The 15725-nt window shown below is 38.7% G+C and overlaps 1 protein-coding gene across 1 annotated transcript in view; it reads right to left on the bottom strand.

Moving 5' to 3' along the window:
* Positions 1 to 5719: 5719 nt before the first annotated feature.
* The window catches only part of LOC101984533 (zinc finger protein 431-like), an 11880-nt gene continuing 1874 nt past the window's right edge, over positions 5720 to 15725 (bottom strand). Inside the window, exons 2-4 of the mRNA XM_013354395.2 lie at positions 10012 to 10138; positions 9756 to 9816; positions 5720 to 8227 (exon numbers count right to left, since the gene is read on the bottom strand). Of these exons, the coding sequence (XP_013209849.1) occupies positions 6922 to 8227; positions 9756 to 9816; positions 10012 to 10138 (1494 nt within the window). The 3' untranslated portion in view covers positions 5720 to 6921. The remainder of the gene's footprint in view (positions 8228 to 9755; positions 9817 to 10011; positions 10139 to 15725) is intronic.

Raw genomic sequence — 15725 nt, forward strand, 5'->3', positions numbered from 1 at the left:
TGCCACAAAGCAATTAAATGGTGTTGATAAAAAGCTGACCACATGCTTTTTGGTTTTCATTCATAGCAGGGAAAAAATGCACTGTTTTAAAATACCAGCTTTCTGGGCCATCCTGCCAGCACAAACTCTGACTCTTTCAGGCAGGAGGTCCAGCTATAGGTCATTTGAGTGTGGTTTGTGAGCACACTGTTGCAGCTTGCTGCTGGCAGGGACCTTAACACGCCATAGAGTTGTGGCAATAAACATGGCTACAGCTGGTACCTCTGCCATGAGGCTGGACTCTCAGAAAGCTAAGGAATGGGCTAGATCCAGCCATCAAAGCTACAGCTTTATTCCTAGCCATACTGTCTAGCAAATTAAAGACTCACCTGGCCAGAAAAAGGCAGATATACAGTAAAGAGAGATTCAAAGACAAAGAAAACCTCTAAATGTTTTACAGTCTCGAAAAATAAAAAAAAAATTATTCAGGTTTGGGAGAGAAAAAGAAAAGGTTAAAGTCCTGAAAATAAAGAGAGAGAGAGAGAGAGAGAGAGAGAGAGAGAGAGAGAGAGAGAGGTTGGATGTGGTGGCATGCACTTGGGAGGCAGAGACAGGCGGGTTTCTGTGAGTTCAAGGACAGCCAAACATAAACTGAGAAACCCTGTCTCAAAAAGCCAAAAATTAAAAAAAAAAGAAATAGAAGGTAAAATAAAGCCATGTAAAGATGAAAAATACACAGAGAGTTTGGATAGTGTATGTTATTATGTTCTCACTGAGTTGTTTGAATGCTGAGGAAGAAACAACAGCTGCCAAAAGATACTTGTTTATAAATGCTGCTGAATTAATCCAAGATAGGTATTTTGAAAATACCGTGACTTTAAAATTGAAGTCAAAGGGTATGTTACTTTGGAGAAGAGGATTTGCTTTCTTTCCACAGGATATGAGAGGCTGATGATTCTTTCTGAGTTAAGAAAAATCAGGTTTGATCAAGAAAGACCACCTGAGAAATCTCCAGTAGGAACAGCTGGTCCAGATATCAGAGTTCTACATCCAGAGCATATTCAAGACTGCTGCCTGAGATGATCAAGCCTGACAGGACACTTACTCCAGTCATGACTTGATCATAGTTATAAATCTTCTTTAGGTCCCCATAAGATTATCAGCACCCCCAACCAGCAAGAAGTAGCCTGGAAAACTATGCCCACATTCCCAAAAAAATGGACAATGGATATTTTCCTTTGTTTAAAAAAGGGAGGTAGGGGTGTGGAACAGTGGTCTGTATTCTGTCAATTTTATTTTAAATAAATGCTGATTGGCCAGTAGCCAGGTAGAAAGTATAGGTGGGACACCCAGACAGGAAGTAGAGGTGAATCAAGGAGAACAGGAGAATTCTGGGAAGAGAAAAGCCCATATTCCTCTGGAGTCCTGACCTGACCACAGAAGAAGCAAGATGTGACTGTCCCACAGAATAAGGTTCTGAGCCCAATGGCTAATATAGACAAGAATAATAGGCTAGTATAAGTTATAAGAGTTAATAAGAAGCCTGAACTAATGGACCAATCAGTTTATGATTAATGTAGACCTCTTTGTGATTTCTTTGGGACTTAACAATTGTGAGAACTGGGCAGAACAGAAAATACAGTCAACATCAGCCAATATACTTTATATATGTACTGACCTTAGATTAGAAACCAGGACATATATAATATTGGGAAAGGGATTTTGCTTTTGTTTCCATAGGAGATGAAAAGCTATGGATGCCATCAAAATTGATAAAGATTCAATTTGAGCAAAAGGCACCTCTTAATTAGAAGAGATGGTAGTTCATCAAGCAGCATGACCATTTAATCTAACCTAACCTATAAAACTTACAAATTTTTTAAATAATTTATTTAACTTTATGTGTGTTGGTATTTAGGTGTCAGACCCCCTGAAACTGGAGTTACACAGTTGTGAGCTGCCATGTGGGTACTGGGAATTGAACCTGGGTCCTCTGGAAGAAGCAGTCAGTACTCTAAACCACTGAGCCATCTCTCTAGCCCCCTGATAAATGTTTTTTATTTGATCAGAAATAACTTGCCAATACTGGGTAGTGGTGGCACACACCTTTAATCCGAGCACTCAGGAGGCAGAGGCAGGTAGATCTCTGTGAGTTCAAGGCCAGCCTGGCCTACAAGAGCTAGTTCCAGGACAGGCTCCAAAGCTACACAGAGAAAAGCTGTCTCAAAAGAAAAAAGAAAAGTAATAAATTTCCAAAAGAAAACCTCCCCAAAATTAGGGTTGAGGAAGGGTTTTGTTTTTTCTCTTTTCACAGAACAAATGAAACATCTGAAGAAAAAAGTACAACTCATCCAGAATAAAAAAAAAAAAAAACCCAAAAGAAAAAAAGAGTAAATTGGCCTATTTACCACATTTCCAACAGGATAAAATTTCATAAATCTTCCAAGGTGTTTGTTTCTGCTATTATCTGCAGAAACATAGTGCAAATGATCTTTTTGGAGCTCCAGTGCAATTAAAAACTAAACCTGGCTTTGGATCTAGAGTGTGGATCTTTCCTTCTCTAAACCCAAGTATGCTCATTAAAGTAAAATCCAAAATCTCTATGGCATGCTAGAAGAGTCACCAGATATGGGACAGAATAAAAACAAACATTTAAGGACTATATTATTGCAAGAAATATCCTAATCTTTTGGCTTTATATTGACTCTTCAATGGTTTTTCTTAAGGTATACATTTTATAAGATTAATATATACATAGTAAACTTGTCATGACATTAATGGTCACATAGAGTACTAATTCTAGAAAAAGCTTTCATCTACCTTCTTATACATGATTTCGACTTTGCGTTTGTCTCAGTTTTCTACAGTGAACCATGACCATACCTAACAGCCACCTTTAGAGTCTTCGAAAGGAGGATGGAGCCCTACAATGATAATTCCACCAGGACTATAACACCCCCAAGCTGAAAACACCACTTAAAGATTGGCTTTGGAATACAAATTGCTCAGAAGAATTTCAAGGTGCTAGCTGAGATGATCCAGCCTTATAAACTACTCTCGCTAGGACTTGGGACAATACTTGCACTTTCCCATTACACAGAGACTAGAAAGCAAATGATAAAGCTACTTCTCCCAGGAATTGACAATTAACCCAAATTTTCCTTCTCAAAATCCCCCAAAGATGCCATTGCCCCCAGACAGCAGAAAATAAATTTAAAATATGAAACTCATTCTCAAAAGGTGGGGTGGGTGTCTTCTTGGTCATTCAATGGGTTGATGTGGGATGTCCTTCTGTATATGTGTTTCTTTTATTGGTTGATGAATAAAGCTATTTTGGCCAATGGCTTAGCAGAGAAAAGCCAGGTAGAAAATTCAAACAGAGGGCTGGAGAGATGGCTCAGAGGTTAAGAGCATTGGCTGTTCTTCCAGAGGTCCTGAGTTCAATCCCCAGCAACCACATGGTGGTTCACAACCATCTGTAATGAGATGTGGTGCCCTCTTCTGGCAGAACACTGTATACTTAATAAATAAATAAAATAAAATCTTTAAAAAAAAGAAAATTCAAACAGAGATAGAGAAACTAGGCAGAGTCGGGGAGACACCATGTAGCTACCAAAGGAGCCTGATATCAGAACCTTACCCAGTAGGCCACAGTTTTGTGGTGATGCACAGAATAATTAAATATGTAAGAGTTAGTTAATAAGAAGTCTAAGCTAATAAGTCATGCAGTATTCTAGTTTCATTTCTGTGTGATTATTTGGATCTGAGCAGCTGGGAAACAAAAGCACAGTCTCTGTGCACAAAATGGCATGCTAAAATGGGACTAGATCCACATAAAACCTTGGGAAGGAATTCTAGACACACACACACATAAACCAGGGTTAAGCACACCTTCATGGTAGCAGCATTTTCTTGGGGATCTGTTTGCTAGAAGCAAGCAGTGGCATGATTTCTTTAAGAGAAAGCTTCCTGACTCAACAATAGCAACAAAAACTGCACAGCTCTATTAATGACTTCCTGGTTCATCCTGGTAGCAAGAATGAACTCTGGGTCTTTGGGGAGGTCTTGCACTTAAATGGAATAAATTAGATTTGTGAGCAGTGTGCTACAAGTTGCTTATTGGCAACACAGACCTGCTGTGTCCTTGTAGTTGGGGAAGTAAGTATGGCTCGCAGGTGGTGAGGATGCCTCCACCATGTTGGACTGAGAGAAGCAAACAAATCTGAACAGAGATATAGAGACAGTAGGTGGAGTCAGGGAGACACCATGTAACTACCGAAAGACCCCTATGCCAGAACCTTACCCAGTAAGTCACTGCCTCTTGGCTATACACACAGAATAAAAATGGGTTAATTTAAGATGTGAGCCTGAGCCACTGGGCCAAGGAGTGCTGTAATTAATATAGATTCTGTATGATTATTTGAGTCTGAGAAGCTAGGAATAGAAACAAAAGAACAATCTCCACTTATAATGAGTTATGGATAATTGTCATTTTTGGGGGGACGGTTGGTTATAAGTTGTTATTGGTTACAATCAGAAGTAGAGTTAAATAAAGTTGATTAGATTCAGGGTTCTTGTTTCGAAAAGAAAAAGTAGGATAAGATATAATGGCATAAAAGGGTAGATTGAATCTACTTTGAAAAGCAAAAGGTAGGATATAGATATAAGATAAAAAGGCAATGCTATAAACCACATTATACAGCAATTACTCAGCCATTTTTGTCATGGGGTCAACCCATCAGTCAGGGACTCTTTTTTTTTAAATATTTATTTATTTATTATGTTTACAATATTCTGTCTACATGTATGCCTGAAGGCCAGAAGAGGGCACCAGACCTCATTATAGATGGTTGTGAGCCATCATGTGGTTGCTGGGGATTGAACTCAGGACCTTTGGAAGAGCAGGCAATGCTCTTAACCTCTGAGCCATCTCTCCAGCACCCAGGGACTCTCTTTTGGAAGAATAAACTCCAGAGACAGGTCTTTACTCAAAACTCACTCAAGAGATTTATTTGAGAGGGAGGAATCCAGGAGAGTGACTGCCTCTCCAAGTGTAGAAAAGGGCAGCTGCTAACTCAACAACCACAGGGCTGATATAGAGTTGCTTAGGGCAGAGATTTTTCCATGGATAAGATTTTCAGGGTGGGAATCGGTCAGAGATTGGCTGGATTTCATGATCAGGGGTTGGTTGGTTTCAAGCATACGGAGTGATTTTGTGTTCAGCTGGTCAAAGGTAGAGTGTGATTCTTTTACTGGCTCTGGATTCAGGGGCAAAGCATGTTTGCTTGGCCCTGGTTTCAAGGTCAGAATGTATTCCCATGGCTAACCTTTTAGCCTACACATAAGGTATCAAAAATTCATGAATTCATTTTTCCTATGAGTTTCACAGTGTACACAATACAAAAACGGACATCAAAATTCTTGAAGAGATTATTGACACTGTCAATTTATTTCTAGAGAAAAATTACTGTTGCTTGACTGCTTGTAAGTTGTAGCACAATTTCTAATTAGTCTTAGTAATATAAACCTGGACTCATATATCGGGGTAAATGCTGAGAGATCACAGAAATAAAGGGGCAAGTCACAGGGGCTGGAGAGACGGCTCAGAGGTTAAGAGCATTGCCTGCTCTTCCAAAGGTCCTGAGTTCAATTCCCAGCAACCACATGGCCCTCTTCTGGCCTGCAGGCATACAGACAGACATATTGTATACATAATAAATAAATATTAAAAAAGGGGCAAGCCACAGAGAAAATTATTTACCTTTACCAAATCCTCAGAACAAAGCGGGGAAGACCCTGTCTCTACAAATCCTCAGTCTTAATGGGCTGATCTCCTTTCTCCTCCTGCCTTATGTTCTTCTCTCTGCCAAGTCATATACCATCCTGTCTCCACCTCCCAAGTGCTAGAATTAATGACACATGGTTTACAAATTCCAATATTAAATATGTGAGCCACAACTGCCTTGCTGTTTTTCTTTTAGAGCGGTCAATCTAGTGTATCCAAAGTGGCCTAGAAATCACAGAGAACCACCTGCCCCTGCCTCTTGACTAATCTTGAATTAAATGTGTGTCCCCACTGCCTGCGCTCTGTGGCTAACTAAGCCTATCACAGCACTCTGGCCTTCAGGTATGCTTTACATGTTGAAGCACAAACAAAATATCAGCACAGTAAGAATATTGGCTAAAGATCTTACCAAATACTTTACAATAAAAAGACATCAGTATCTTTTCTAGGTAACAATGACAATTTTAATATGCAAAGTCGTTATCAAATTGAATGTACACAAAAATTTTATGGCTGAAAAACTTTTTAAAACTGAGGACATTTATAGAGTTTCAAAATTGGATGACTTTTTCTCATGATTTTGAAGACTGCACAAGATTTCTCTCAAGTATGTGTTCTTTTACGCATTTGAAGATGACTATTATGATATAAAGGATTAACCACATTGATTAGAAAGTTTTTCTCCAGACTGAGTTCGTTTATGCCTTTGAATATAACTGTGATCAGTAAAGGCTTCACCACACTGACTGCATTCAGAGTTTCACTCAAGTATGAGTCCTTTTATGCATTTGAAGAAGAGTGTAAAGGCTTTACCACACTGATAACATTCCGAGGGTTTCTCTCCAGTATTTGTTCTTTTATGCCATTGAAGATGACTGTTATTCGCAAAGACTGTAAGACATTACATTCATAGGCTTTGGCTCCACTGTGTGTGTGTTTTTTTTTTTTTAATGCATTCCAAGAACACTTCGACATGCAAAGACTTTACCACATGGATTACATTCATGGGATTTCTCTCCAGGATGTGTTCCCTCATGATCTTGAAGAGAACTATGACATGCAAAGGCTTTACCACACTTCTTTCCTCATACGGTTTCTCTCCAGTTATGTGTTCTTTTATGCTTTAGAAGAGAGCTTTGACAAGAAAAGGCTTTACCTCACTGATTAAATTTATAGGGTTTCTCTCCAGTATGTGTTCTTTCATGACGCTGAAGATGACTAAGACGTCCAAAAGGTTTACCACACAGATTACATTCATAGGGTTTCTTTCCAATATGGGTTCCTTCATGCATTTGAAGATGCCTGTGATAATGAAACCTTTTACCACACAAACTACACTCATAGGGTGTTTTCCCAATATGTGTTCTTTTATGGACTTTAAGCCTATATGGAAGTGAAAAAGCTTTACCACAGAGATTACATTCATGGGGTTTCTCTCCAGTATGTATTCTCTTATGAATTTTAAGATTAAATTTATATGCAAAGGGTCTACCACACTGATCACATTCATAGTGTTTCTCTCCAGTATGTGTTCTTTCATGACGTTGAAGAAAAGAAGGATGTCTAAAAGCTTTACCACACAGATTACATTCATAGGGTTTCTCTCCAGTATGTATTCTTTTATGCCTTCGAAGAGAGCTTTGACAAGAAAGGGCTTTACCACACTGACTACATTCATAGGGTTTCTCTCCAGTATGTGTTCTTTTATGACTCTGAAGATGACTAAGACGTGTAAAGGCTTTACCACACAGATTACATTCATGGGGTTTCTCCCCAGTATGGGTTCTTTCATGCGTTCGAAGACGACTGTGATAAAGAAACCTTTTACCACACAGACTACAGTCATAGGGTTTTTCTTTAGTATGTATTTCATTGTGGATTTTAAGTGTATGTTCAACTTCAAACACTTTACCACACAGATTACATGTATAGGGTTTTTCTCCAGTATGTGTTCTTTCATGAATTTTAAGAGAATTGCGACGTGTAAAGGCTTTACCACACTGATTGCATTCATAGGGTTTCTTTCCAGGATGTGTTCTTTCATGACTTTGAAGATTACATTTAGTTGCATAGGCTTTACCACACAGATTACATTCATACAGTTTCTCTCCAGTATGGGTTCTTTCGTGGTTTTGAAGATTACTACGAAATGCAAAGGCTTTACCACACTGATTACATTTATAGGGTTTCTCTCCAGTATGTGTTCTTTTGTGGTTTTGAAGATTACTAGGAAATGCAAAGGCTTTACCACACAGATTACATTCATACAGTTTCTCTCCAGTATGTGTTCTTTCGTGGTTTTGAAGATTACTACGAAATGCAAAGGCTTTACCACACTGATTACATTTATAGGGTTTCTCTCTAGTATGTGGTTTTTCACGTTTTTGAAGATGACAGCCATATGCAAAGGCTTCAGCACATTGAGTGTATTCAGGTTTCTCTCCAGTGTGGTTTCTATAGTTCCTGTAAGGATGATTAGCACATGTAAAAGCTTTATCACATTCCATACAAATGTTGAATCTTTATATGCACATAAACTAATTTTACAATGTGCTCCAACTTTAAATAGGAATTAGACATTAAGGTTTTATTACTCTTTAAACTCATGTTGTTTCCCTTCATTAAAGGATGCCTTGTATCTTTGAGGATACCTTTATTACATGGTTCACCTTTAGAGAAACCTTTCTCTACATAAGGTCTATCACAATGTGAAGAGAACTGGAAAATCTCAGTGGTTTAACACACTTATGGTATCCACAAATTTTCTTTTATTCTGAATCATACTACACTTGCTAAGTGAGCTGGGACAATGAGAGGTATTTACACAGTCATAGAACTCATATGGCTTTTATTCAATATGAGTTTGTTGATAGATTAAAAATGAAGCTGGAAAACCAATCATATACTTGAATCAAATACTGAAAGTATACTCAACATGAGGACTGCTTGCTACTTATCTTCCAATGGTCCTGTGAGAGAAGTATGTGGTATGGGAGGTCCCTTTGTATATTTGTTGCTTTATTGGTTAATGAATAAGGAATCCACCTTAGCCTGTGATAGGGCAGAGTAAAGTTAGGTGGGGAAACTAGTTTGAATACTGGGAGAAAAAAGGCAGAGTCAAGTAGATACCATGGACATTCCATAAAGGAACGATGTGAGCTGCTTATTGGAACATTGCCGGTAGGCCACACCCTAACAGTAAAATATGAAATAATGCAAATGGGTTAGTCCTAGACGTAAGAGGTAGATAGGAATACGGTTAAGTGATTGGCCAAGCAGTGATTTAAGTCATATAGTTTCTGAGTTATTTTGTGGTATGGGGAGCTGGGAACGAATGAGCGGCCTCCTAATACAAACAAGAGTCCTCCTACTAAAGGTATGTTACATCTTTGCATATCCCTGGGTTCATATGACGTGTATCCAGAATAACATATGATATAACTAGTAAAGGGAATATAAAAAATAAAAGGTTTACAGATTGAATTTACAGTTTGACTTTCTGTTCCTCAGAGATTCATAATATAGTGATTAAGGTTTCTCTACAACCACTGCACCTTGACTCTTGAATCTAACTGACCATCTCATTGAACATAGCACAGTCACAACTCTAAGAGTAATACTAGCTTGACTGTGGAATATTTCCTTATTAGAAGTGTTGGAGATTTATCTCTCTCCACTTCAATGTGTTATCCTTTGTAATATGAGTAGCCTGAGACAAATGCAAAGAACAGTTCTACAGCATAGCTCTCATGGGACAAAGATGCAAATGGTGATATCTAGGAAGGCATTATCCTCTGTCTTCTTGCTTAAAAAATGCCTTGCAAATTCAATTCTCCTACCTAAATGGAGGTATATGGTTTTGCGAGAGTTTATTAATCATCAATGACCTTTAAGCTGTGGTTATTTACACTTTTGCTTTTGTTGAAAACTTCCAGGACACATTACAATTTCTTCAGAGCCACATTTGTGTCTGCTTGCACATGAAAATTACCTCTTTTGTCTTCTAGAAATTTGATAATTTTCTTCAATGTTATGATCTTCCCAACTGTAACCTAAAATATAGTATCAGAAAATGAATGTTATACTACAAAAATTGTTTAAAATTTAAGTTACTATCCTCAGTAAACCTTAGAACCATACCTGATCATTCCCCTCATCCTTCTCTCTCAATCAAATCACAAAGAGCATCAATAATAAAGGAACAGTTGTCACCTTATTTTAAAATCTGAAGGAAAACTGAGTCTTACCTATACTCCTGAGGTTCCTGTAGGTCTCCAGCATCACATCTTCGTAGAGCTCCTTCTGAGAAGGATCCAGCAAAGCCCACTCTTCCCAAGTGAAGTCGATGTGCACATCATCATAGGTCACTGCCTTCTAAAATGTACACATGCATGCTCAGTTTACTAAGTAAGCTCAGAGATCTGCCTTCCTGAAATTATCTTTCTCAGCAGACAGCTAATTATTTGGTCAGTGCTTAGGGTAAAGACAAGATAAGCCCACTTAAGATATTAACAGATAGCCAAGGACACAGAATTACTACTTGACCAGAGTGGCTGAATCATAGCTGCTCAGACAGACTGGCTTTAACTCACTCAAAAGATGCCTAAGTCCTTATGGTCACCTTCACCTCAGTTTACTGATGACTTTAGTTCAGGAAATTTACAGGTTCTGTCTTACTCTCAAGGACAGCAGAAGAGATAACTATAAATCGGAGAAAGATCCACAACACCCACAATCAGACCGGTTGACAACAGCCTAGCCCAGAATTAATGATAGAGGTCTGGGTCTCTTCTTTGCTTAGAGCAGTAACTCTAACTCCAACCCTCAGACTGTACAAATTGCAGCATCTGGTGTATGTACTATCAGATTCAGAAGCCATTAGCTTCCAAATGAACATTTACTTAGTTTGCTTGTTTATGTATACCCAGTTCTATGTATGGTGGAAGAAAAGTGGTGTGCTGATTTAAACAATCCATGCCCTATTTATAATTTTACTGAAAATGAACTTTTAGCTTTTCCTAACACCTAAAAATGTAGTAAAGTACATTAACCTGCCCCTCTAAAATTCGCTAATGATTTAATTCCTTTTATACCTAACTTTCTTCAATAAGGACTTCACCAGACTTCTTGTACTAGCTAGTCCCAGAGCATTCTCTCTCCTCTCTCTCTCTCTCTCTCTCTCTCTCTCTCTCTCTCTCTCTCTCTCTCTCTCTCTCTCTGTGTGTGTGTGTGTGTGTGTGAAAATTCTTACTTGATTTGTTATGGGTCAAATTCTGGTCCTGAACATTTTCAAGTGTTTCTCAGCTATTTTAGATTTCTCTACTGACAATTTTGTTTAGAGGTGTACACCATGATAGTTGGATTATTAGTTTGCTGTTGTCTAGTTTCTTAAATTCTTTATTATCCTGTTTGACACAACCCAGAAGCACATAGACAAACATGGTATACTCATGTATAAGTGGATATCAGCAGTTAAGTAAAGTACAATGACAGTAATCTCCACTAAGCATAGCACAATCCATAGATACAGAGAGGCTAAGTCACAAGAACACCTGTAGGGAACCCTGGAGGCAGATAAGGATAAGGTGAATAATCAAAGAACAGGGGGAGAAGAAAGTGAGGGATGAATGGGATAAAGGGCTCTTAGTAGGGGGTGTGAAACAGTGCAGTGTAAACCTTCCTGGAACCTATATGGGAGATCCTAGGGAGGACTCCTAAAAATCAAGAATACAAAAGCTACACAAGATATCTAAAACTATGCAACCTATAAGAGTGACCCTAGTGAGGACTGCTAGAAATCAAGAATACAGAGGCTATTACCAGGTAACATCTGATTTAATAGAAATGGGTTAATCAAGATGTGAGAGTTAGGAAATAAGAGGCTAGAAATAATGGGCCAAGCAGTGTTTAAATGAATACAGTTTCTGAGTAATTATTTCGAGGATAAGCTAGTCAGGTGGCAGGGCACAGCCAGCTCCTCCTTACAACAGAGTGGTGCCCCAAAGTGGTAACGAACTCCACGTAAAACCTGAGAGGGCTTAAAAAGGAATTCTAGACACAAATATAGAGTTTAGCACAGCTGGCAGCATACCATAGCTCCTTTAAGAGAGAATTACCTGATTCAGCAACAGTAACCAAAAAAAAAAAAAAAAGCACAGTCTTCCTGGACTGTGCCGCCAGTAGAAACGCCAGCTATTAAGCATTTCAATAGCTTTTGTGGGACCAGATGTTTGTGTGCCTGCTCGGGATTGGGAAGAAAGTACTCTGAGACCACGTCAATGGCTCGAAGCTCCCCGCCTGGGCAGACAGCTGGATCAGGCTTAGGCAGGCGGGACAGCATGGTGGACACTAATCACAGAGATGTTTCCAGGTTGCGCAGTGCTCTGCGTGGCAGATTTGGTGGCCCCAGAGCTAGCAGAAATGGTACATTCACCATTTTGAAATTGGAGAGAGGTGGAGCCAACATCCAGAGCAGCTCCGCCATGCTAGTGATGCAGTGCACATCTCAGAGGCACAAACGGCTCCACCATGTTGGACTGGGTGGGGCAAGCAGGAAGTACCTGTATTTGACCTGGGATTGAGCACCTTAGATTCTTAAGAGCTTAGCATTTTAAAAGCTCTTCAAGATAGCAGCGAATTAAAGACAATGCAATAAAACAGATTCAGACCACTAAATGGGTCATAGTGTTAGACATATGTAGGCTAGGGAGAGAGAAAGAAAAACAGTATTAAAAAGTAATAAAGTTAATGCTTTAAAAAAAGGGTAAAGTCTTTAAAGAGACAGAGCACAGATAGTCATAGATTAAAAAGAATAAAAAAAATAAGCCACGTAAAAATGGAAAATTCACAGAGAGCCTGGATTCTGTGTATTATTGTGTTTTCTTTGAATTTCTTGACTGTGAAGGAGCTAAATACAGAGAGATATTTCATTGTGTGGTCTGCTAAGCTAATCCAACATACATATTATAATATAATTGACTTCAGAATTTAGGTCTAAAGATATGATGTTTTTGAAGAGGTTCTTCTTTTGTTTTCACAGAGGATGACACCCTGTGGACCACACCCTCCTGAAAGGTTGCTGTAAACACTCACAAAAAATTACTTCGCCCAGCTGCAGACTAAGATAAACCTAGCATACAGGATACACTATTAAAGACCTGATTAACAGCACCCCCATACAGCACAAAGTAGTTTGGAGAGAAAAATCTATGCTAATAATCCCAAATATTGTTTATAAATGTTCTTTTACATTTAAAGGGGATATGATATAGATATGAATAATTTGCACTGATATGGATTTTGCTTTAGTGATATAAATTTAAGGTCAATCTTGTTATATGTATATGTATTTCTGATCTTGATCAAGGTATTGTGATTTGTAGTTCATTGAAAATGTAATGTATAATTAGGAAATATAGGTTATTAATGGATAATCATCAATAATAGTCAAGCTTGTAGTCATGCTAGTTAGATTTTCTAGATATATACAGATATATTTCAGTTAGATAGGCATTCTTCATATCTTTCAAAGACTACAGAATATGGCACTTAATGTTTTAATAATTTAGGGCTTTTCATGACAATGAGACACGTCTGCTCCTGGCAGCACCAATCTACTTCAGGAGGAAGATGGGCATCAAAGAGGTTCCTTATGAAGTTTGCTAGTCATTTGGGCAAGAAAGTGCTCTTGCCTGGACTGTTGCATAAATTGGACATGAAGAACCCACAGAGAGAGGACTGCTGAACTTGCCTAAAGGTGAGATGATCCTTCAGGGTTTCTGATTAATGAAAGTCTGTGAGATATTCTGCAGGATACAAAGGAAAGTGACTGAGCTGTCTTTGAAATTTCCTGCTTCATGGAAATGTCTGCTGGATAATATGGGCCTGAAGGCCGAAGATGGATGCCCCAACAGTACAAAAAAACTTTGGGTGACTGTACAGGCAGCGAGATGTCTCTGTCATTTCTAGAGTTTTAGAAGCTACTTACTTCTTGTTTACTTAGGTAATATTACATACTTCTGGAGTCTTTCAGGGAGTTGAATAATAGATAGTTATAGTTATCATTTTCCTTTGTTATGATAAAAGGTAATTCTTGCTTGAGAACTGTTTCGTTATATGTAATTTTACTATGTTAAAATGAAAGCCTTTCTTTTTTGTTTAAACAGAAAAGGGGATATGGTGTAGGAGGCCCTTCTGTATTTGTGTTGATTTCACTGGTTAAGTAAAGAAGCTACCTTGGCCTTTTGATAGGGCAGCCCTTAGGTGGGTGAAGTAGACAGAACAGAATTCTGGGAGGAAGAAGGCAGGCAGAGAGAGCCACCATGCTTCAGCTGCCCAAGATGGACATTGGTTAGACTCATGCTGGTAAGCCACAACCTTGTGGTGAACGCAGATTTAAAAGAAATGGGTTAATCAAGATGTGAGAGTTAGCCAACAAGAGGCTAGAAATAATGGGCCAGGCAGTGTTTAAATTAATACAGTTTTTGTGTAATTATTTCAGGGCTAAGCTAGCCACTCCTCCATACTACACAAAAACACTTGGGGAAAATTGAAAATTATATTGTGCATATGACACCAGAGTTCAGTACAAGAAAACAAATGAATAGAACTCTAAAAGAGACCCCAACTAGATAACCACAGAGACTGCTGGTAACTGGGTGACTCTCCTTCCCCTTGCCCTCTACAGGATCTAACAGTCCCCTTTCGCTTTGGGACTTACCTCTTTTGAAATAACGTTTTTTACCTCTGGAAACAAGCAAAACCTCTTATCAAATGTAACACAGATTGTGGTTTTTATTCTGAGGTGATCATACCTTTAAAGGGTACAAGTTGATTTAATTTAGCAGAGTTATTTCTATTATCTAATGCCTCTGGACCTGTCCTTTCCCTGTCATTAGCATTTAAAAACAAAGAAAGGGCTGTCTGTTAGGATCAATTAGCCACCATTCTGTCTCCCATGATTGATGATTGCCTGTAAGATTGTATTAGAGTAAGAAAATCAAAACTTTTTAAAACAAATTACAAGATGACAGATTTTTTTAAAGAATTAGTGTATACCTAAAGCAACATGTTTTACTACAACTGCTTTGTAAGTTACAAGAACTTCTGAAACCAAGCTTATTGCTATTTTTGTGGATGTTTGAGCATGGGGGTCAGATGCCAAGGATCTGGAATAGTAGAGAGCTATGAGCATCCCAACTTGAGTGGAAATATCTGAACTATTGAAACTACAGCAATTTGGTTTCACAATGAGGTCAGACTTTGCCCAGATTCTTGATTGCCCTGGTCTGTGGATCACAAGAAATTGCCAAACAGGGCATTCACGAAGCACCTAAAATTGATGACCTAATCCCACATTTCTAATCTCAATACTGTGGAAAGAGGAAAGAACTCACCCACTGTCCTGTCTTTCCCTTTCTAAACTGTGACTTCACCAGCTTAAAGGTTGATCAATGAACTCAATTCTTGCACAGGTCCCTCTTCATCTACAAGTCCCTAGCAGAAGTCAGAGAGATTGGAGGTCAGTCATTAACTAGTCCATTTTCCCTTCTCACTGACTAGTCAAGACCCAGCCTGAACGGAGTTGCCCAGCACTGGACACCAGAGGCAGGATTAGCTGTTCAAAGCAATATTCAGCAACACAGCATGAGTCACTCCTAAGAAATAGGAGACAGTGCTGTTCACAGAAATCAATATTCAACAACACTTTGGAGAGAGGAATGAAACTATATTAATGAGCCAGAAACACCGGGGGAACAGAACAATAGAGACAAGAGCAGTGATGTACTTAAAGAACATATTGAAAAATGATATCAATAAGTGATTCTTAGGGGCTGGAGAGATGGCTCAGAGGTTAGGAGTACTGCCTGTTCTTCCGAAGGTCCTGAGTTCAATTCCCAGCAACCACATGGTGGCTCACAACCATCTGTAATGAGATCTGGTGCAGAATACAGTATATATA

The sequence above is a fragment of the Microtus ochrogaster genome, unplaced genomic scaffold, assembly GCF_000317375.1.
Source record: "Microtus ochrogaster isolate Prairie Vole_2 unplaced genomic scaffold, MicOch1.0 UNK43, whole genome shotgun sequence".
Lineage (NCBI taxonomy): Eukaryota > Metazoa > Chordata > Mammalia > Rodentia > Cricetidae > Microtus > Microtus ochrogaster.